Source organism: Micromesistius poutassou, assembly GCF_964030765.1.
Source record: "Micromesistius poutassou genome assembly, chromosome: 19".
In the NCBI taxonomy this organism is placed as follows: domain Eukaryota; kingdom Metazoa; phylum Chordata; class Actinopteri; order Gadiformes; family Gadidae; genus Micromesistius; species Micromesistius poutassou.
Window position 1 is genome coordinate 13,925,634 of NC_140289.1, and position 18,424 is coordinate 13,944,057.

Below are 18,424 nucleotides of genomic sequence, written 5' to 3' on the forward strand. Positions count from 1 at the left end.
AGAACACTTCCGGGTTTTACGACAGTACTCGCGTACTTGGAATTGGAACAGTGCTTGGGCTACCACTGATGACGTTTACCGAGAACGCAAGTACACGAGAACACACGAGAACGCGAATTGAGAAACGGCTTAAATAAATAGTAATTTCATTTTATTTTTTACTTGGGGGGCCCCCTGGCGGCTCGGGGGCCCCAAGCAGTTGCCTGCCTTGCCTGTTCACAAGCTGCGCCTCTGCTTCCAAGTTGGTCCGTTTTAACAAACCAACATATTAACAGATAAAAATATAATTTGGCTAATCAATAGTCAGAACTAAACCAATTCCACTAATATCCTAATCATGATAAGGAAAGTATAAAAGCCTTTATTGTATTGTGTACACACAACGTAAACAAACATAAATGAATATCCTTTGACATATATTCCTTTGACAAACTCATGAAAATGGAAATAAAAACATGGCCTGGCATGTTTCACAGCCTGGTCCTAGTCCTGCTCCCCACAAGGAAAGCATTTGGCACTGTATGTCTTAACCAATCCAACTACTATCCTTAGAATGCATTTGGCACTGTATGTCTTAACCAATCCAACTACTATCCTTAGAATGCATTTGGCACTGTATGTCTTAACCAATCCAATTACTATGCTTAGAATGCATTTGGCACTGTATGTCTTAACCAATCCAATTACTATCCTTAGAATGCATTTGGCATTCAAGCATTTAAGACATTTAAGATTAAAAAATAAGTAATGTTAGGCAAAAAAGTAAAGTAATGAATGAAATAGGGCAGGTCTGTATGAGCCTAACAGGAATGTTCTTTAATGTACACGTGGTGGTCAGGCTATTGCAGTTTTCCACTGAGCTGTGAATTACAACAGCTACAAAATAGAAATCCACTACATTCTGCCTGGTTCAGACAAATAGGTCAACAATTCTGAATGTACACCTAAAGAAAAAATATATTTCAGTTCGCAAGCACAAGACCAAACTTGGATATGTAAATATATATAATTTAAAAACATTTCAAGATTCGTGATTAAGATATATGATATATGAAATGAATGTTATTTTCTGCTCAGGCAAGCAGAATGTTCCGGATTCAGACATATGTCCTCCCAGTCGAGGCCATTGCTCCATATGGTACACAACGAGCTGACTTTAAGTACAGTTCTGTTCTTGGATCAGAGACCTTCACCTCCGTAGATGAAGGCGTAGTAGAAGAAAGCACTGAGAGCCAGGAGAGCCATGGACAGCATCATGTTCCTGCGGTTCTCCCCTCGTAGGGTAATGAGGTCCTTGTCTGGGGAATACATGAAACAACTTCTTTAAACAAAGAATTACAGGATGACCCCTATCATCACACTTTTTTAAGTTCTGTGAGACCCTACCTAACCTTTGCACCCTCTCCCGCATGATGGTCACTTCATCTTCCAAATCTTGTCTGTAAAAAACAAATAGAAATGTTCTCAAAAGAATCATGGATGTGATGGTCAAAGTGAGTGATGGTTCACGGTTGTCCTCGTCACACCTTTCTCTGTCCGACAGCCCCTCGCGTCTGGTCCTGAACTCTGCCCTCTCAATGTTGTCCTGGAACCGAGTCCGTCGCTCTTCCACACGGTCGATCTATTGGACAAGAGGATGGGAAAAGGACTGCATTTGAACAGCGCTTTTCTAACCAATGGCCTCTCAGAGCCCTTAACAATATTGCCTAGCATTCATCCATTCATACACGCATTCACACACCGACGGCGGTGTCAGTCATGCAGGGCGACCGCCAGCTGGTCGGGAGCAGTCGAGGCGTCAGTGACACCCGGACCCGTTCACCAGCGTTCAGTAAACTCCACTCGGCCCCTGGTGACAGGCGGCTCTGCCCCGTGATAACGGACCGTGCAGAGTACAGGGAATGTCTTACTTCAGTGGCGACACTCATTTTCTCTCGTTTTTTGTCCTTTGATTTTGTCATTTTGTCGCGACACTGTGGATCTGGTGTAGAGGTATAATGAGTTGGGGTTGAGCTCTGACGTCCTGCAGACCTCCGGTCTACACGGAAGTCTCCTCCTTTCCTTCTTCGTGTGATCCTGTATGGATGAACATGTTGTGCATTGCTGCTCCCAAGCGGTGAAAAACTATATTGCAGTATTAACAACTACTGGGGCAATTCCCCACTCGTGTTTTTGTTAATATAAATTAGAAATAGCTCATGACAAGCCATTTCAAATGTTGAACCGTGTGCAACAAGTGTTGTGCAGGAGAGTAGTGGACACTCTGATGGTGAACTGATCCAGTGGTTCTCCCCTGGTGGCCCCGCCCCGAGGGGAGGGGCCCCCTGGTGACCCCGCCCCGAGGGGAGGGGCCCCTGGTGACCCCGCCCTGGGAGGGAGGGGCCCCTGGTGACCCCGCCCTGGGAGGGAGGGGCCCCTGGTGACCCCGCCCCGAGGGGAGGGGCCCCCTGGTGACCCCGCCCTGGGAGGGAGGGGCCCCTGGTGACCCCGCCCTGGGAGGGAGGGGCCCCTGGTGACCCCGCCCTGGGGGGGAGGGACCCCTGGTGACCCCGCCCTGGGGGGGGGGCCCTGGTGACCCCGCCCTGGGGGGGAGGGACCCCTGGTGACCCCGCCCTGGGGGGGGGGCCCTGGTGACCCCGCCCTGGGGGGGAGGGACCCCTGGTGATGGCCCACTGCTGGACTTGAATTGGGTGTATTTATGTTGATCTTCCTCCACTTTATCTTGTGGTTTCTACAGAGGTTGTTTGAATGCCGTAATCTGTGGACCAAAGGCCAATCAAGCCCAAACTTTAAAAAATAATAGTGCTTTTTAATCGGTGCATGTAGAAATGTGCAGTGTAATCTTCCACAGTGGTTCACATTTTAAATGTGTCACATTGATGATGAAGATAAACGCAAGCACCTAGTATAATCAGGCTTGAAATACATCATTATTGTATAAATGAAGAACTACCGTATGATAGAATTACATTTCACAAATCCTGGTTCCCCACCCTGACCAGTCAGCAGGTTGCTGTTGCACCAGAAGGTAAACCTTGAGGAGTCCTAATCCCATAAGCCTCGCTGAGAGGACAGTGGAGCGACGCAGGACCCAGGAGCCTCTCACCTTGTTCGTCTTGGATTCTCTTATTGTTCGTCTAAATGTCGCTCTTTATTAACCGAGACCAAATCTTTGCACATCAAGTTCATCTTCTAGAGCACAAACTAAGGGTAAGTAGGCCTTATTCGATTTTAATTAGTTATTAACAGTATAGACGTGATCTATTCCATTTTCTTTGTAGTTTTCATCCACCCCCATTCCATAGCATGTCAACCCTGTTCGTCTATCAGTTGATTACCCTAAGAGGTGAGAAGCTCACATCACCGTGTTTCTGTCAGAGTAAAGAGGAGCGTATTCTGGAGCTGGAGACAGAAAAGGCCATTCTTCATTTGAGGCTTGCTGAGGTAAGATCAAAAAGTATTCTATCCTATTCTATGATATACCTTTTCTATTATAGGGCCTATTCTATTCTAGTATAGGCATATTGTAATATAATGTAATTCTATATGGTTTTATTATATTATAGGCCTATTATATTCTATCCTATCCTAAAATTGTCATGTGGGAATGAGTTTGCTGTGAGAAATATGATATAATATATGGAAGTACTACTTTCAGTCTATCTTCAATTGAGTTTAGAGTCCTTAACTTAATATGCAATCATCCCTGTATTATAAGGTGGGGTTAGGGGTTAGGTCTAACGAGGGAGGGCACTATGGAAACTGAGTAGCAAGACTTTTCATTTATGCAGATCAAATTCTCCCATTGAAACCTTAACATTTAGAAAACCATCCTCCCTCTCTCCCCCTCTCTCTCTGTCTCCCCCCTCTCTCTGTCTCCCCCCCTCTCTCTCTCTCTCCCTCTGTCGCTCTCTCCCTCTCTCTCCCTCCCCCCTCTCTCTCCCTCTCTCTCTCCCTCTCCCTCTCTCTCTCTCCCTCTCTCTGTCTCTCCCTCCCCCTCTCTCTCTGTCTCTCTCTCTCTCTCCCTCTCTCCCTCCCCTCCTCTCTCTCTCTCTCTCTCTCTCTCTCTCTCTCTCTCTCTCTCTCTCTCTCTCTCTCTCTCTCTAGTGTCTGGGCAGGCTGCGGCGGGGTCATGAGGAGGAGGCTAAGGCCCAAACTCTCCTCCAGCAGCAGAGGGAAGCACAGAGCGTCACCCAGGCGGCTCTGGGGAAGCTCCTTGCTGAAGTCCAGGTATCAACTGGAACTTATGCTGCTGTTATTCCACCTGTCCACCTAAAGCCATGTTATAGGACTCCTCCTCTGTCCATGGGGGTGTGTCCCTTCTCCCCTTGATAAAACCAGGCCTCCATATGAACCAGATAGATCTATATCTTATCTGTGTGTCTTCCATAACCTATATCTTATGTGTGTGTAGTCCATAACCTATATCTTATGTGTGTGTGTGTGTGTGTGTATTCCATAACCTATATCCTATGTGTGTGTAGTCCATAACCTATATCTTATGTGTGTGTGTGTATTCCATAACCTATATCCTATGTGTGTGTATTCCATAACCTCTATCTTATGTGTGTGTATTCCATAACCTATATCTTACGTGTGTGTATTCCATAACCTATATCTTATGTGTGTGTATTCCATAACCTATATCTTATGTGTGTGTAGTCCATAACCTATATCCTATGTGTGTGTAGTCCATAACCTATATCTTATGTGTGTGTAGTCCATAACCTATATCCTATGTGTGTGTAGTCCATAACCTATATCCTATGTGTGTGTGTGTATTCCATAACCTATATCCTATGTGTGTGTAGTCCATAACCTATATCCTATGTGTGTGTAGTCCATAACCTATATCCTATGTGTGTGTAGTCCATAACCTATATCCTATGTGTGTGTAGTCCATAACCTATATCTTATGTGTGTGTAGTCCATAACCTATATCCTATGTGTGTGTAGTCCATAACCTATATCCTATGTGTGTGTAGTCCATAACCTATATCCTATGTGTGTGTAGTCCATAACCTATATCTTATGTGTGTGTGTGTGTAGTCCATAACCTATATCCTATGTGTGTGTAGTCCATAACCTATATCCTATGTGTGTGTAGTCCATAACCTATATCTTCTGTGTGTGTATTCCATAACCTATATCCTATGTGTGTGTAGTCCATAACCTATATCTTATGTGTGTGTGTGTGTGTAGTCCATAACCTATATCCTATGTGTGTGTAGTCCATAACCTATATCCTATGTGTGTGTAGTCCATAACCTATATCTTCTGTGTGTGTATTCCATAACCTATATCCTATGTGTGTGTAGTCCATAACCTATATCCTATGTGTGTCTTCCATGCAGAACCTGAAGCAGGTCTTGAGTGAGATCTTTGCGGTGTATGCAGACGGTGTGGCCGAGCTGGAGGGCCAGAGCAAGCAGATCCTGGAGAAGCTGGACGGGGCCAGGGCAACGCTGAGCGGTTGCCATGGAGATGACCTGCAGAGTGAGTGACCCCGACTTCTCTCAGGAGCTCCTGGCTTCCTGTTTGTGGCCGTTGTTCTTATTGGACCTAAAACCAGTGAGGTGTTCTCCTCCCAGTGGGATGGTGTCACAGTGTGTTACTGTTACTTTAGTGGGCCAATCAGAAACATTCACTATCACTCAACATGATCCACTATTCCCCCTATCAACCTTCATCTGGCTTTGTTTCTATCGCTCACCCTCAGTATGTCTGTCTCTCTTTGTCCCTCTAATCTAAAGTTAGCTACCGTATAGGCCATGCACCGCCACGGCTTAGGTTGCCATGGTGATAAGCCCCCCCAATTACCCTTAGCCGTACCTTACTAGCTTCCCTCAAGGTTGACGTTTCTATTGTGTGGCGTTCCACGCTGCTCCCGCCGTCGCTGGTGGTCAGGGTGGGGGCTGTGTGGATTCACATGGCCCAGACACAAACATCTGCTGTTTCCTCTGGGTTATTCATGCTTGGTTATGATGCTGAGCGTAGCTCTAGCTATGAGGTCATTCAGATGGTCAATAGGGGGCAGGAGAGGGATGGAGGGTTCTGACTCAGACCTCACTGTCCACAGGTCACCTGTACGTCCCTACCCTCTCTTTAATGATCTGTGGCACAATTCAGTGTTAGGTGCTTGGATAAAAGGCTGTGGTCATTAATACTAGCATCACTATTGTGTCTAATTAATCCATTTAAGAAACAAAGTTTCAGTCTCTGTTACGGCCCATTGTCTAGGTGCAACCATGAAGACACGGGAATTACTGAAAAGTAGGGGGTTTATTCAGGTCCCCGCATAAAGTCATACATGACTTAGGCCACGTTTATACATAGCAGGGTATTTAGAGAAACTAATATTTCCCCCCCAAAAAAAATAACATTGTGCACACAACATCGTTTTCAAAAAAGTTGTAATTTACATCAACCCGCATAAATACGCCGTCGAGCGCCGTTATAACAATGCCAAACCTATGGGCGGCAGTGTAGGGAGAAGGATAAACCCATGCAAGCCAATCAGAATCCTCAGAATCAACAACGACGAATAATACGAGCGACTTCCTGTTCCTTTCAAAACAACCAATATGGCGCGAGGTTCGTTACAAACAAACTGTAAACATAGGGCGCTCACATGACTTTAAGCATCTTCTGGAGCATAATGTGACGCTTGAGAACCTAAAACCCCGTTTCTCCCAGTTGACACGACAACACATAACCACCGTTATCAGAAATCTCCACTTTGGCCTGAGTTTTTAGAAATACTTGTTTTCTGTGATAAAAACTGGGTTTTCGTGTAAATGAGAGGCCAAACAAACGAAATATCTGCGTTTTCCCTTCGTGTAAACGGGGCCTTAAACGGCCAAAGGCCGAACGATTATATAATAGAATAGAATAGGTCTTTATTTGTCATTGTCACATGTACAACGAAATTCAAAGTGCTCTCTAGTCAGTGCAACATTTAAGAGTCTATAAAAAATATATCACTTAAAATACTAGTGTTACTAGTTTAAATAAACATATAGCAGCATAAATAAATACACCCAGTTATACATACTCAGTCACACATAGGAAAACAGTATGAACACAGTCAGAACAAACAACAGTCTGAACATATCTCAGGTGTATTGATCCATCAATATGAATACATCCATGTACAGTATTATCTGGGTTTTTCAGTATTGAGGGTGGTTATTGCAGTTGGATAAAAGCTGTGTTTGAGTTTGTTTGTCCTTGTGTTAAGTGATCTGTAGCTTCTGCCTGAGGGCAACAGTTCAAACATGGAGTGACCGGGATGGTGTGTGTCCTTAATGATGTTCTGGGCTTTTTTGAGACAGCGGGAACTGTGTAGTTCTTCCAGTGTGGGGAGAGGGCAGTCAGCAGTCTTTTTGGGCGGTGTTGATGACCCTCTGGAGCGCTTTCCTCTGAGCCGCTGTGCAGCTGGTGTACCATATGCCCATGCAGTATGTTAGAATACTCTCGATGGAGGCACTGGACACCAGCAGACTTTGTGTGATGTTATTCCTCCTGAGTATTCTCAGAAACTACAGTCTCTGCTGGGCCTTTTCAACAGCTCAGAGGTGTTCACGCTCCAGGATAGGCTGTCTTCTATGTGGACTCCAAGAAAGTGGAAGTCTGCTCCCCTCTCCACACGGTCCCCACTGACGAATAATGGTGTGATCTCTGTTTTCTTTCTCCTGAAGTCTATGATGAGTTCTTTGGTCTTTGAGGTGTTGAGGAGCAGGTTGTTAGCCTTGCACCATGTTGACAGCTGCCCCACCTCATCTCTGTAGGCAGACTCGTCTCCCCCTCTGGAGATGAGCCCCACCACTGTGGTGTCGTCCGCGAACTTCACCATGGTGTCACTGTGATGGGCAGGGGAGCAGTCGTGTGTGTAGAGGACGTAGAGTAAGGGACTCAGCACACAGCCCTGGGGAGAGCCGGTACTGAGGCTTAGGGCCGTGGATGTATGTTGGCCTACTCTAACCCTCTGTCTGCGATCTGAGAGGAAGCGATAGATCCACATGCAGGTGTTGTGTGGCAGCCCCAGGTCCCCCAGTTTGACCACCAGTTTGTGAGGGAGGATGGTGTTGAATGCAGAGCTATAATCCACAAAGAGCATTCGCACATAGCTCCCCTGCTGCCTCAGATGGGATAGTGCAGTGTGGAGTGCTATGGCTATGGCGTCCTCTGTGGGTCGGTTCTCTCTGTAGGCAAACTGGTGGGGGTCAAGGCTGCGGGGCAGGGCTGCTGTGATGTGACTATGGACCAGTTTCTCAAAGCATTTCATCACCACTGGCGTGAGTGCCACTGGTCGGTAGTCGTTGAGTCCAGAGATGTGGGGTTTCTTGGGTAGGGGGACTATAGTTGAGGATTTCAGGCATGGTGGGACAGTGGACTGTGCCAGGGACTGGTTGAAGATCATTGTAAAGATTCCAGCCAGCTCATAAGCACAGTCCTTCAGCACACGTCCAGGGACGCCATCAGGACCAGTAGCCTTCCTCGGGTTGACCGCAGTGCGCGCCTCACCTCCTGCTCCTCAATAGTGAGGTTTATGCTGCTGTTGGCTGTGTGGTGGTGTAGTGGTGCCATCTCTGGTGCTGTGACCTCAAAACGGGCAAAGAAGATCCTTCAGCTCCTCTGCCAGGGCAGGGTCACCTTCAGCGGCTTCAAGGTTGGTCGTTGGTTAAGTGCTGAGTTCCCTGCCACACCTGCCTGCTGTTGTTAGTGCTCAGGTGGTCCTCTATCCTCCTCCTGTAGTCTGCCTTGGCCTCTCTGATGCCCCTCTTCAGGTCGGGCTGTGCTGTAGAGGTCTTTGATGCCGGACCTCCAGGCGGCGTTCCTCTCTTTAAGCAGCTGCTGGACCCCCCGTGTCATCCAGGGCTTCTCATTGGGCTAGACCCGGATGCGCTTGTCCACTGTGACAGCGTCTATGCAGTACTTAATGTAGCACAGAACACTGTCTGTGAACCCCTCCAGGTCCTGATGTTCAAAGACCCAGTTGGTCGTCTCAAAGCAATCCTGCAGCTGCTGGGAGGCACCCTCTGGCCATGCGGCCACAGTCTTTGTGGTGACGGGAGCAGTTTTCCTGAGGGGGGCATATGCAGGGACTAGAAGCAAGGACAGGTGATCAGACTGGCCCAGGTGTGGCAGTGGTCTGGCCTTGTAGCCCATGTTGATGTTGGAGTATACCTTGTCCAGGGGGTTATCTCCCCTAGTAGCACATTTAACATGCCGATGGAATTTAGGGAGTGCTGTCTTCAAGTTTGCATGGTTAAAATCCCCTGCTATAATCTGCACAGCATCAGGATACGTTCTCTGCTTGTTGGTAATGTTGGCATATAAAAGTCAGCTAGCATTAGCATCCGGTGGTATGTAAACAGTTGTAATCATGATAACAGTAAACTCCCTTGGGAGATAAATGGGCCTGCATTTAACAGTCAGATATTCTAAGTCTGGAGAGCAGTGACTATCCACAGTCACAGTGTTGGTACACCAGCTACTGTTCACGTACACACAGAGCCCCTCCTCTGCTCTTATTATGGTCTCACGCAGGAGACAGAAAGAAGGAAGAAGTGGCAAGGCTTAAGCCCAACCGCAACTCTTCATGTTGAGAGAGAGAGCTCCTCCTGGGTCTGTCTGCCCACACCACCGGGTGTGGCCCATGATTGCCAATTGGCAGCTGCAAACAGGTGATAGGAAGAAAAAACTCCACAAAACATAATAGAGGGGACGCTGGAGTGCATGTATGAACTAAACTAAATAAAGAGGGTCCATAACAGTCTCCTACTTGCGTCTATGTGCTAAAAGGTTCAACAGAGAAGGACCAGACGGTAGAACTTTGACCTATGGGGACATTTGCCTTCTTAATGGCGCTGAGTCTGGCAATGTGCTGGAACTCTCCTCTTACCTTGGATTAGAAGCGTTGTGTCTATATATATATATATGTTGGCCTTTTTTAAGAACACCGTCCATCCACGTTTGTCCGCCAGGTTTGCAGTCCCACATGGCAGCTCTGGAGCGCGACCTGGTGGAGGAGAAGGAGAGGTGCAGGGCGGAGAAGCAGAGGAGGAGAGAGATCCACAACACCCTGGTGGTGAGAGCTCAGATCACACCTTCGCCACGCTGCGTTTGTCTTCTGACCGCTGGGAGGAGACGTGTTACATTTACATTGAGGGCGTTTAGCAGACACTTTTAAGTACAGTATAAGTACATTTGTCAGAAGAAAGAGAAAACAACAATATATCGCTGTCGGTACTGTAAGGATGTTCAAAGAACCAAGTGCCAAGCACTAACAATCACTATGTTAACCCATTCCCCGTATACACTAACTATCACTGTTAACCCATTCCCCATACACAACAGAGATAAGTAGGATAAGATGCTACACAACTAAGTACTATAACTAAGTACGACATCCAATAAGTGTGTACATTAAGTGCCAGGACCTATGACATCCAATAAGTGTGTAAGAGGGGAGTGGCTATGCATGTGAGTCGAGGTGAGTCTTGAGTCTTGTCCATGTGTGTGTCTAACTGTGTGTGTGTGTGTGTGTGTGTGTGTGTGTGTGTGTCTAACTGTGTGTGTGTGTGTGTGTGTCTAACTGTGTGTGTGTGTGTGTGTGTCTAACTGTGTGTGTGTGTGTGTGTGTGTCTAACTGTGTGTCTAACTGTGTGTATGTGTGTGTGTCTAACTGTGTGTCTAACTGTGTGTGTGTGTGTGTGTGTGTGTGTGTGTGTGTGTGTGTCTAACTGTGTGTGTGTGTGTGTGTGTGTCTAACTGTGTGTGTGTGTGTGTGTGTGTGTGTGTGTGTGTGTCTAACTGTGTGTGTGTTCTTCCCAGGAGCTGCGGGGGAACATCAGGGTCCACTGCCGGGTGCGTCCCGTGCTCCCGTTGGACCAGGTCCAGTCCTCCAGCCCGTCGGGGTGAGACCTCCCCTCAAAGCAACACAAGCTTGTGATTGGCCAACTGAGAAACACTGAACGAGGACAGCAACAAAAACATTCCTCACTTGTTTTTTAATTTCTCTCAGGGTGATGTCATCAGAGGAGGTCATTAATGCGGTCAGCGAGGTGAGTTTCACAGCAGATAATCGCATTTCACATTGTTTTCATTTTTGCATTTTCACTGTCCAGTCTCATGGAATATGCCTCAGCTATTTATTTATCATTTGACATTTATCAAGGACACCGTGTTGGTGAACTGCATTAAAAATGGAAATCCAGTCATCAACAAGGTGTTTGAATTTGAGAGGTAAAGCACAAAATGGAACTGCCTGTTGTCTTTACATTTGTGTGTATATATATATATATAATATATATAGATAGATATATTTCTGGATGTGGTCCTCTGGACAGAGACATATCTATATCTATATTTTCTGGACAGAGTGCATGGGCCGCAGGACTCCCAGGACGCAGTGTTTGAGGAGGTGAAGCCTCTCCTCACGTCCCTGCTGGACGGGTGAGGCCTGTTTCCCTGTGTGTGTGTGTGTGTGTGTGTGTGTGTGTGTGTGTGTGTGTATGTGTGCCTGCTTGTGTGTGTGTGTGTGTGTGTGTGTGTGTGTGTGGGGGGGGGGGGTATGTGTGTGCCTGCTCGTGGCGGGTGTGTGTGTGTGTGTGTGTGTGTGTGATACAGTCAGGTCTTTATCTAACCCATGTGGTCCTCAGGTATAATGTGTGTATTACGGTCCTCAGGTATAATGTGTGTATTACGGTCCTCAGGTATAATGTGTGTATTACGGTCCTCAGGTATAATGTGTGTATAACGGTCCTCAGGTATAATGTGTGTATAACGGTCCTCATAATGTGTGTATTACGGTCCTCATAATGTGTGTATAACGGTCCTCATAATGTGTGTATTACGGTCCTCAGGTATAATGTGTGTATAACGGTCCTCAGGTATAATGTGTGTATTACGGTCCTCAGGTATAATGTGTGTATAACGGTCCTCATAATGTGTGTATTACGGTCCTCAGGTATAATGTGTGTATAACGGTCCTCAGGTATAATGTGTGTATAACGGTCCTCAGGTATAATGTGTGTATTACGGTCCTCAGGTATAATGTGTGTATTACGGTCCTCAGGTATAATGTGTGTATAATGGCGTACGGGCAAACAGGCAGTGGGAAAACCCACACCATGATGGGCTCCCAGGGGCCCCCCGGGTCCCCTCAGCCCGGCTCCCCCCAGGGGGGCCCCTCCCCCGGGGACCAGCAGGGCATCATCCCCCAGGCTGCGCTGGAGCTCTTCAGGTGACACTCAGGCTCATGTGTTCATGAACACACTCAGGCTCATTCAGCCGTCTACAGCGGGTTTTATACAACACATCACCCCTCAGTACCATATGTTTGGGTCTTATTATTGAAAAATACATTATTTAAGCAATAGATCACTTCAGTTAAGGGGGTCTGGGGCTCATTATAACCCCTTAACTGAAGTATAATGAGCACATACCACTGACTGAAGTGATCTATTGCTTTTATAAAACGGTTACGTAAGTATGGCGAAATGAAAGTCATAGACACTCTACATTTTGAAAAAACGAGAAAGTCGTCCCTCCTAGCTGCCTGCAAAGTGTACGGCGGTTGCTATGCAACACACTGTAGCGTCCTTCAGAGAGAAGGCTAGGCTAGAGACGGTAGCTTGGTTCACCGGCAATTTAGCCTACTGTCAAGTTCACTCACCGTGTGCCTATTGCTTTACAACATTTCCACCCTCTCCATCAATCAACATGTTTTTAGGCTTCAGTGAACTATGCTATTGCTTTTATATATAAATAAACAACAGTTCAACAACAGGCGTGGAGTGATACGGAACTCCGTAAACTGATTGGACGTCATAGCAATTATGTATATGCCCATTATACAACAGTTAGGAACCAATCAGATCGCTTGATTTAAGCCACCCGTTTTATAATTGATATTCTATTCTGCTAGAGCTGCTGCCCCCAGACAAACACTTTGGAAAATGAGGATGAGGACATGCTATAATTATATTATTTGAATATATATATATAAAATCTATTTTTTTATACAAGTCTTTTTTTCCATGAATGGGGTGTCCTAACTCTAGTTGTTGTGTGTTCAGGCTGCTCTCTGAGGAGCCGTGTGGGAGCCGCGTGGTGGAGCTGTCTGTGGTGGAGGTCTACAACAACGAGCTGTTTGACCTCCTGTCCCGCGACGGGGAGGGCGGCGCCCCGGGCCAGCGCCGGGACGTCATCACCACCGCACCGGGCACCAGCGAGGTCCCCTCCCTCACATACCAGTGGGTAGAGCAGTGGGCCCCTGGAGGGCCCCTCCCTCTCATACCAGTGGGTAGAGCAGTGGGCCCCTGGAGGGCCCCTCCCTCTCATACCAGTGGGTAGAGCAGTGGGCCCCTGGAGGGCCCCTGGTTACATCCAGCAGCTTCTTATATTCTACAGTTCTAAGACTATCGTGAAGAAAACAATAGTATGGATCAGATGATGAAAGTGTAACCAGATTTTTCTTCAGATTTATTTCTTCTAAAGCTGGTTGGTCATCATATAAACTAAACAAATGCAGAAAATCTAGAAACCTTTCTAAGTATTTTGCATGTGTGTGTATGTATATATGTATGTTTGTTTGTTTGTGTGTGTGTGTATATATATGTATGTGTGTGTGTGTATATATGTATGTTTGTTTGTTTGTGTGTGTGTGTATATGTGTGTGTGTGTGTGTGTGTGTATATATGTATGTATGTGTGTGTGTGTGTGTGTGTGTGTGTGTGTGTGTATGTATGTGTGTGTGTGTGTGTGTGTGTGTGTATATATATATGTATGTGTGTGTGTATATATGTATGTTTGTTTGTGTGTGTGTATATATGTATGTTTGTTTGTTTGTGTGTGTGTGTATATGTGTGTGTGTGTGTGTGTGTATATATATGTATGTGTGTGTGTGTGTGTGTGTGTGTATGTGTGTATATATGTATGTGTGTGTGTGTGTGTGTGTGTGTGTGTGTGTGTGTGTGTGTGTGTGTGTGTGTGTGTGTGTGTATGTGTGTATATATGTATATGTGTGTGTGTGTGTGTGTGTGTGTGTGTATATATATGTATGTGTGTGTGTGTGTGTGTGTGTGTGTATGTGTGTATATATGTATGTGTGTGTGTGTGTGCGTGTGTGTAGGCGTGTGCAGAGCGCCCTGGAGGTGATGCAGCTGGTGCGGGCGGTGGCGAGGCGGCGGGCCCGCTGCCCCACCCTGGTGCACGCCCACTCCTCCCGCTCCCACCTGGTGGTCACCCTCACCGTCTCGTCCAGCGGCCCCCAGGGCCCCCACGCCCTGGGCCCCCACGCCCGGGCCCTGGGTGGGTGGGCCTCACTGCTCATTATCATCCCATAACCGTAGCGAGGTCAGGTTAGAGAGGACAGATAGACGTGACGAGTCGATCCCTGAGTGCCACATATCAGTCCATTCTTATAAAAATAGAAGATTTATTTTGGTGAAATTAACTTATACATATCTACTTTACATATTTAGTTAATTCAAATGTAATTTGGCTTCATTTAAACATGTCTAATAAGCTCCTCCCCTTAAAGACTTGTTGTTGTTGTTGTTGTTGTTGTTGTTGTGTTCAGCCCACCGTCTGAAGAGCGCCAAGCGGGAGCTGCAGCGCTGCCCGAGGCGGGACTTCTGGAGCCCACGCTGCCCCCGGGCCGCCCCCGCCCCCCGCCACGCCTCCGCCGGCCACTCCGCTGCCACTGCCTCCCCCTCCTCCTCCCTCTCCTCCCCTGGCCCCTCCCACTGCCCCTCCCCCCGGCCGGGCGCGGCCCCGGGGCCCTTTAGGACCCGCCTCCAGCTGGTGGACCTGGCCGGCAGCGAGTGTGTCGGTGAGGCCGTGTCTGTCTGCTGCTCCCTTATTGGCCCCACAAAATACTGATCAGAGAGACGTAGAAGCCAATCAGACTGTGGTTGTTCAAAACTGCGTTCAAATTTTTAGTGTGTGTGTGTGTGTGTGTGTGTGTGTGTGTGTGTGTGTGTGTGTGTGTGTGTGTGTGTGTGTGTGTGTGTGCGATCAGGCCTGTCGGGGGTGGCGGGCGCGGCGCTGTGGGAGACCTCCTGTATAAACCGCAGCCTCAGCGCTCTGGCGGACGTCCTGGGCGCGCTGGCGGAGCAGAGGCCTCACGTCCCGTACCGCAACAGCAAGCTCACACACCTGCTGCAGGACGCCATCGGTGTGTGAGCTGTGCTCCCGGGGTTCAGATGGGGTTCATCCTGTGTGTGCTCTACCTCTCAGGACCAGTTTAACAGTGAAGAAATGGATGGTCCATTCGCACATGTTGCAGGCGTGTTCCTTCCTAACCAAATGAAGATATAAAGTTGTGTGATTGATAACACATTTACCTCCTCTTGTAAAGCGCGATTTAAAGTATCCAACCAAAGAGATCCTCAGTCCTCCCTCCAAAGCCTCTCAGAACACATGACTAGCTCCCAGCTGGAGCAGCAGGGCTGCCTGGCCGTGTGGATTCATGCACAATAAGTATCTGAGTGCACGTAGGGAGGGAGGTAGTCACATACGTATGCCATCTAATCACTTCCTTTCGGGTCAAATATAATGATTGAAAGAGCTCAATACAGGCCTGCGATTGCTGTTGGGCTATGAAGAGAAAGTATGACTCTAAAATAAATTGCTTACCTTAGCCTTAACCCTCAATGCTGCTGTTCCTCTTCTCTCCCATTAGGGGGCGATGCTAAGCTGCTGGTGATGCTCTGCATCTCTCCCGCCCAGCGGTTCATCTCAGAGTCCCTCCAGTCCCTGAGTTTTGGCTCGAGGGCTCGGCAGTTTCACAAGCAAGTGCCGCACAGGAAGAACAACAACCTCAAACAAAAGTGAGAGAGTGAGAATATTATAACGGTGAGATATTGGTAGAAATAACAAGTTATTATTATTTATATTCATGCCAGCACAGAACATTATCATGTGTTTTTATGTATGCATAGTATTCATATTCATAGTATTGGCTGGTCTTAAAGAAAGGATCAATCAGTTTTCCGGTGTTCAAATGCAGAGACATGCTTATTCTCATAGAGTATCAAATGTTCAAAATAAGTGTTTAATCTGTAACTGAATTATTTAGTGACTTAATAGTATTTTATCAAATTCTCTTATCTGTTCAGCAATAAAGATGCATTTGGTCAATAGTAAAGACGTTAAGTGAAAGATGCTGCACTTACTAGATATTTGTATTTCTTTTATTATATGGCCTTATGACTTCTTTGTCACATTTCTTTTCAAGGTATTATCAACACATAAGAGGAGGGATTCCTTATTGTCATGAAAGTCATTAAAAGGCCTTTCGTTCAAATTAATTTGTAGAGTGACTCAGCAATATGTGGCTTTAGTTTTAGTAGGCTTACTATGACGACCTTTACTATGTAGGTAGACACCTGCTGTGAAGCGTCACCTCTCACTGCTGCAATGTGACTAGGGCTGAACGATTAATCAAATTCAAATCGAAATCGTGATGTAATAGAACGCAATATGCAAATCGCAAAGGCTGCGATTAAAAAAAGAAATAAATACGATTTTTAATTTTTTGTGATTTGTTACCGTTACTGACTGGAAATCAGTAAGATTTATATTTATTTTTCTTGTACAATTCAATAGTTAAATAAAGATTTAATCAGTTTATATGTTGACTGCTTCCAATGTTGTGTTGGTCATACTAAAGAATGATTTATAGCTTTTTTTTTTATCGACTTGTGTGGACTTCCTGTAAACATGGACCTACCGGTAAGGCACAGACTTGTAAAATAAACTCCCGGTACGCTAACTAAGTTGTTGATGCTTCGTTTTATGTGTAGGTACCCTAGTCATGCTACAGAGGTTTGGTGCTATTTTGAGCAATATTAGTGGTTAAAAAATGCAGATTTGGAAGTGTTCCACACTGCCCCTAGCCAATGCACTGTAAGCCATTTGGGCTGTTAGCGTTGTTCCTTGCAGCTCTATACTCGTTGATCAACGAATAAAGTGTCTGGAGGGCTTATTTTATGTTTTCATGCCGAAAAAGACCCTGGGTTCAATTTTCGCCAGAATTACACTTTAATGTATAAACAATCTGCATGTCAAATAAATCTTTGATGTATTCAATGAGCAGTGTTGTAGTGGAGTAGTCACAAAATCTGAGTTGTGTCTCAGTCCTGAGTGATCTATATACATGTCCAAGTCACCAGAATCCAGTGCATCATCTACATTGAAATGCAAATAAATGTCTACATCAACAAAAGCAACACTGCTGTCCCACTCTTGAATGGTGTGTATTAAACTATAGGACATGCTGACAAGGGACTGTGGGAAGGCTGGCATGCAGGTGGGGGAGGCAGCATGTTGAAGGCGCAGACTCATTTCACTTCATAGTTCATGTGTATAATGTTGATGATGTTGGTACTGAACTTACCTTTTTCATATAAACTTCAACATTGATATCGTCTGCTTGGTTAGAGGTGCGATGCATAACAGGGTATCTGCAGGTTTCAGCAAGTCTAATTTAAGACTTTTTAAGACCTTTTTAATACAACCTTGAATGAAATTTAAGACCTAAAGCACGCGATGGTGGGGGGGATCCCGCTGTATTACAACCCAAGCATAGCATGTGTGTCACTCAATGAGACTCATTCAAGTTTACTTTTTGTCTGTTTATTGAACATAAAGTGATACTCAGTGCACTCTGGTTCAAAAGCTGTAAGTACAAGTGCAGTTTAACGGCATGTTTCCGACCAAGTATCTAGCAAGAAAGAAGCCTCTCTACGTGTCCTTCCCGAAAAGTCCCGCGAGAAAAATAAAAAAATAAATAGTCCTGCCCCGACAAATTTAAGACCTTGTGTTACAGTATTTAAGACCAGCATATGACATTTTTAATGAATTCAAGACTTTTTAAGGCTTTAAATTTAGAAACATGAATTTAAGACTTTTTAAGGATGCGCGGACACCCTGGCATAAGCTTATCTGGTCTCAAACTCATTCATCCAATACAGCTATCAGAAAGATGAGGATACAAATCTTAAAGTCACCTGAACTCAAACTGCGTTCCATCTCACCGCACCTGATGACAAAAGAACAGAAGGCTTTATTTAGGCATTTTTACACTGCCAAGCCGGTAGGGTCGCAGCTTGGCACGCCCTGCAATTTCACTGTCTTGCCTGTGTAACACTGAGGGGGTAAAATCCCCCTTTGTCATGGAGCCGGCTTTCCTGGTTCACTGGAGAAGGCGGGGCTACGCACGCAGAGTAGACCTCTTTAGAATAATTTGCATACTCCGAATGGTTTTATTTTTTCATGATTCAAGAGACTCACATGCAAGAATGAGAATACATCTGAGTGTAGGCTACAAACGCGATTAACTATTTACTAGTGCAAAAACACCAACATATTATTTATTTTGCTGACCACTTGTTTTTTATCCAGACAAAAG

At 46.0% G+C, this 18,424-nt stretch overlaps 2 protein-coding genes across 3 annotated transcripts; one reads left to right on the forward strand and one right to left on the reverse strand.

Annotated features, from left to right (window-relative positions):
• Positions 1 to 335: 335 nt before the first annotated feature.
• Positions 336 to 2,043, reverse strand: ccdc167 (coiled-coil domain containing 167). 2 transcript variants are annotated; one of them, XM_084483685.1, is made up of 4 exons: positions 1,911 to 2,043; positions 1,527 to 1,621; positions 1,392 to 1,439; positions 336 to 1,298 (listed from the first exon to the last, which is right to left on the reverse strand). In XM_084483685.1, exons 1-4 carry the CDS (start codon positions 1,959 to 1,961, stop codon positions 1,190 to 1,192), a joined length of 303 nt encoding a protein of 100 aa, XP_084339811.1. In that variant the 5' UTR covers positions 1,962 to 2,043; the 3' UTR covers positions 336 to 1,189. The 2 variants fall into 2 exon arrangements, with proteins under 2 accessions (XP_084339811.1, XP_084339810.1); XM_084483684.1 differs by having other exon boundaries at positions 1,387 to 1,439.
• A 1,098-nt stretch (positions 2,044 to 3,141) lies between these two features.
• On the forward strand, positions 3,142 to 15,846 carry kif25 (kinesin family member 25; the record flags this gene model as incomplete). The annotated part of the gene is made up of 19 exons (XM_084484322.1): positions 3,142 to 3,210; positions 3,379 to 3,444; positions 4,108 to 4,230; positions 5,355 to 5,496; positions 8,211 to 8,349; positions 8,581 to 8,671; positions 8,758 to 9,067; positions 9,990 to 10,093; positions 10,840 to 10,922; positions 11,030 to 11,069; positions 11,183 to 11,250; positions 11,386 to 11,460; positions 12,083 to 12,250; positions 13,086 to 13,262; positions 14,141 to 14,319; positions 14,591 to 14,715; positions 14,755 to 14,842; positions 15,032 to 15,187; positions 15,695 to 15,846. The coding sequence occupies 19 exons, from the start codon at positions 3,142 to 3,144 to the stop codon at positions 15,844 to 15,846; spliced, it is 2,355 nt and encodes a 784-aa protein (XP_084340448.1).
• Positions 15,847 to 18,424: the final 2,578 nt, after the last annotated feature.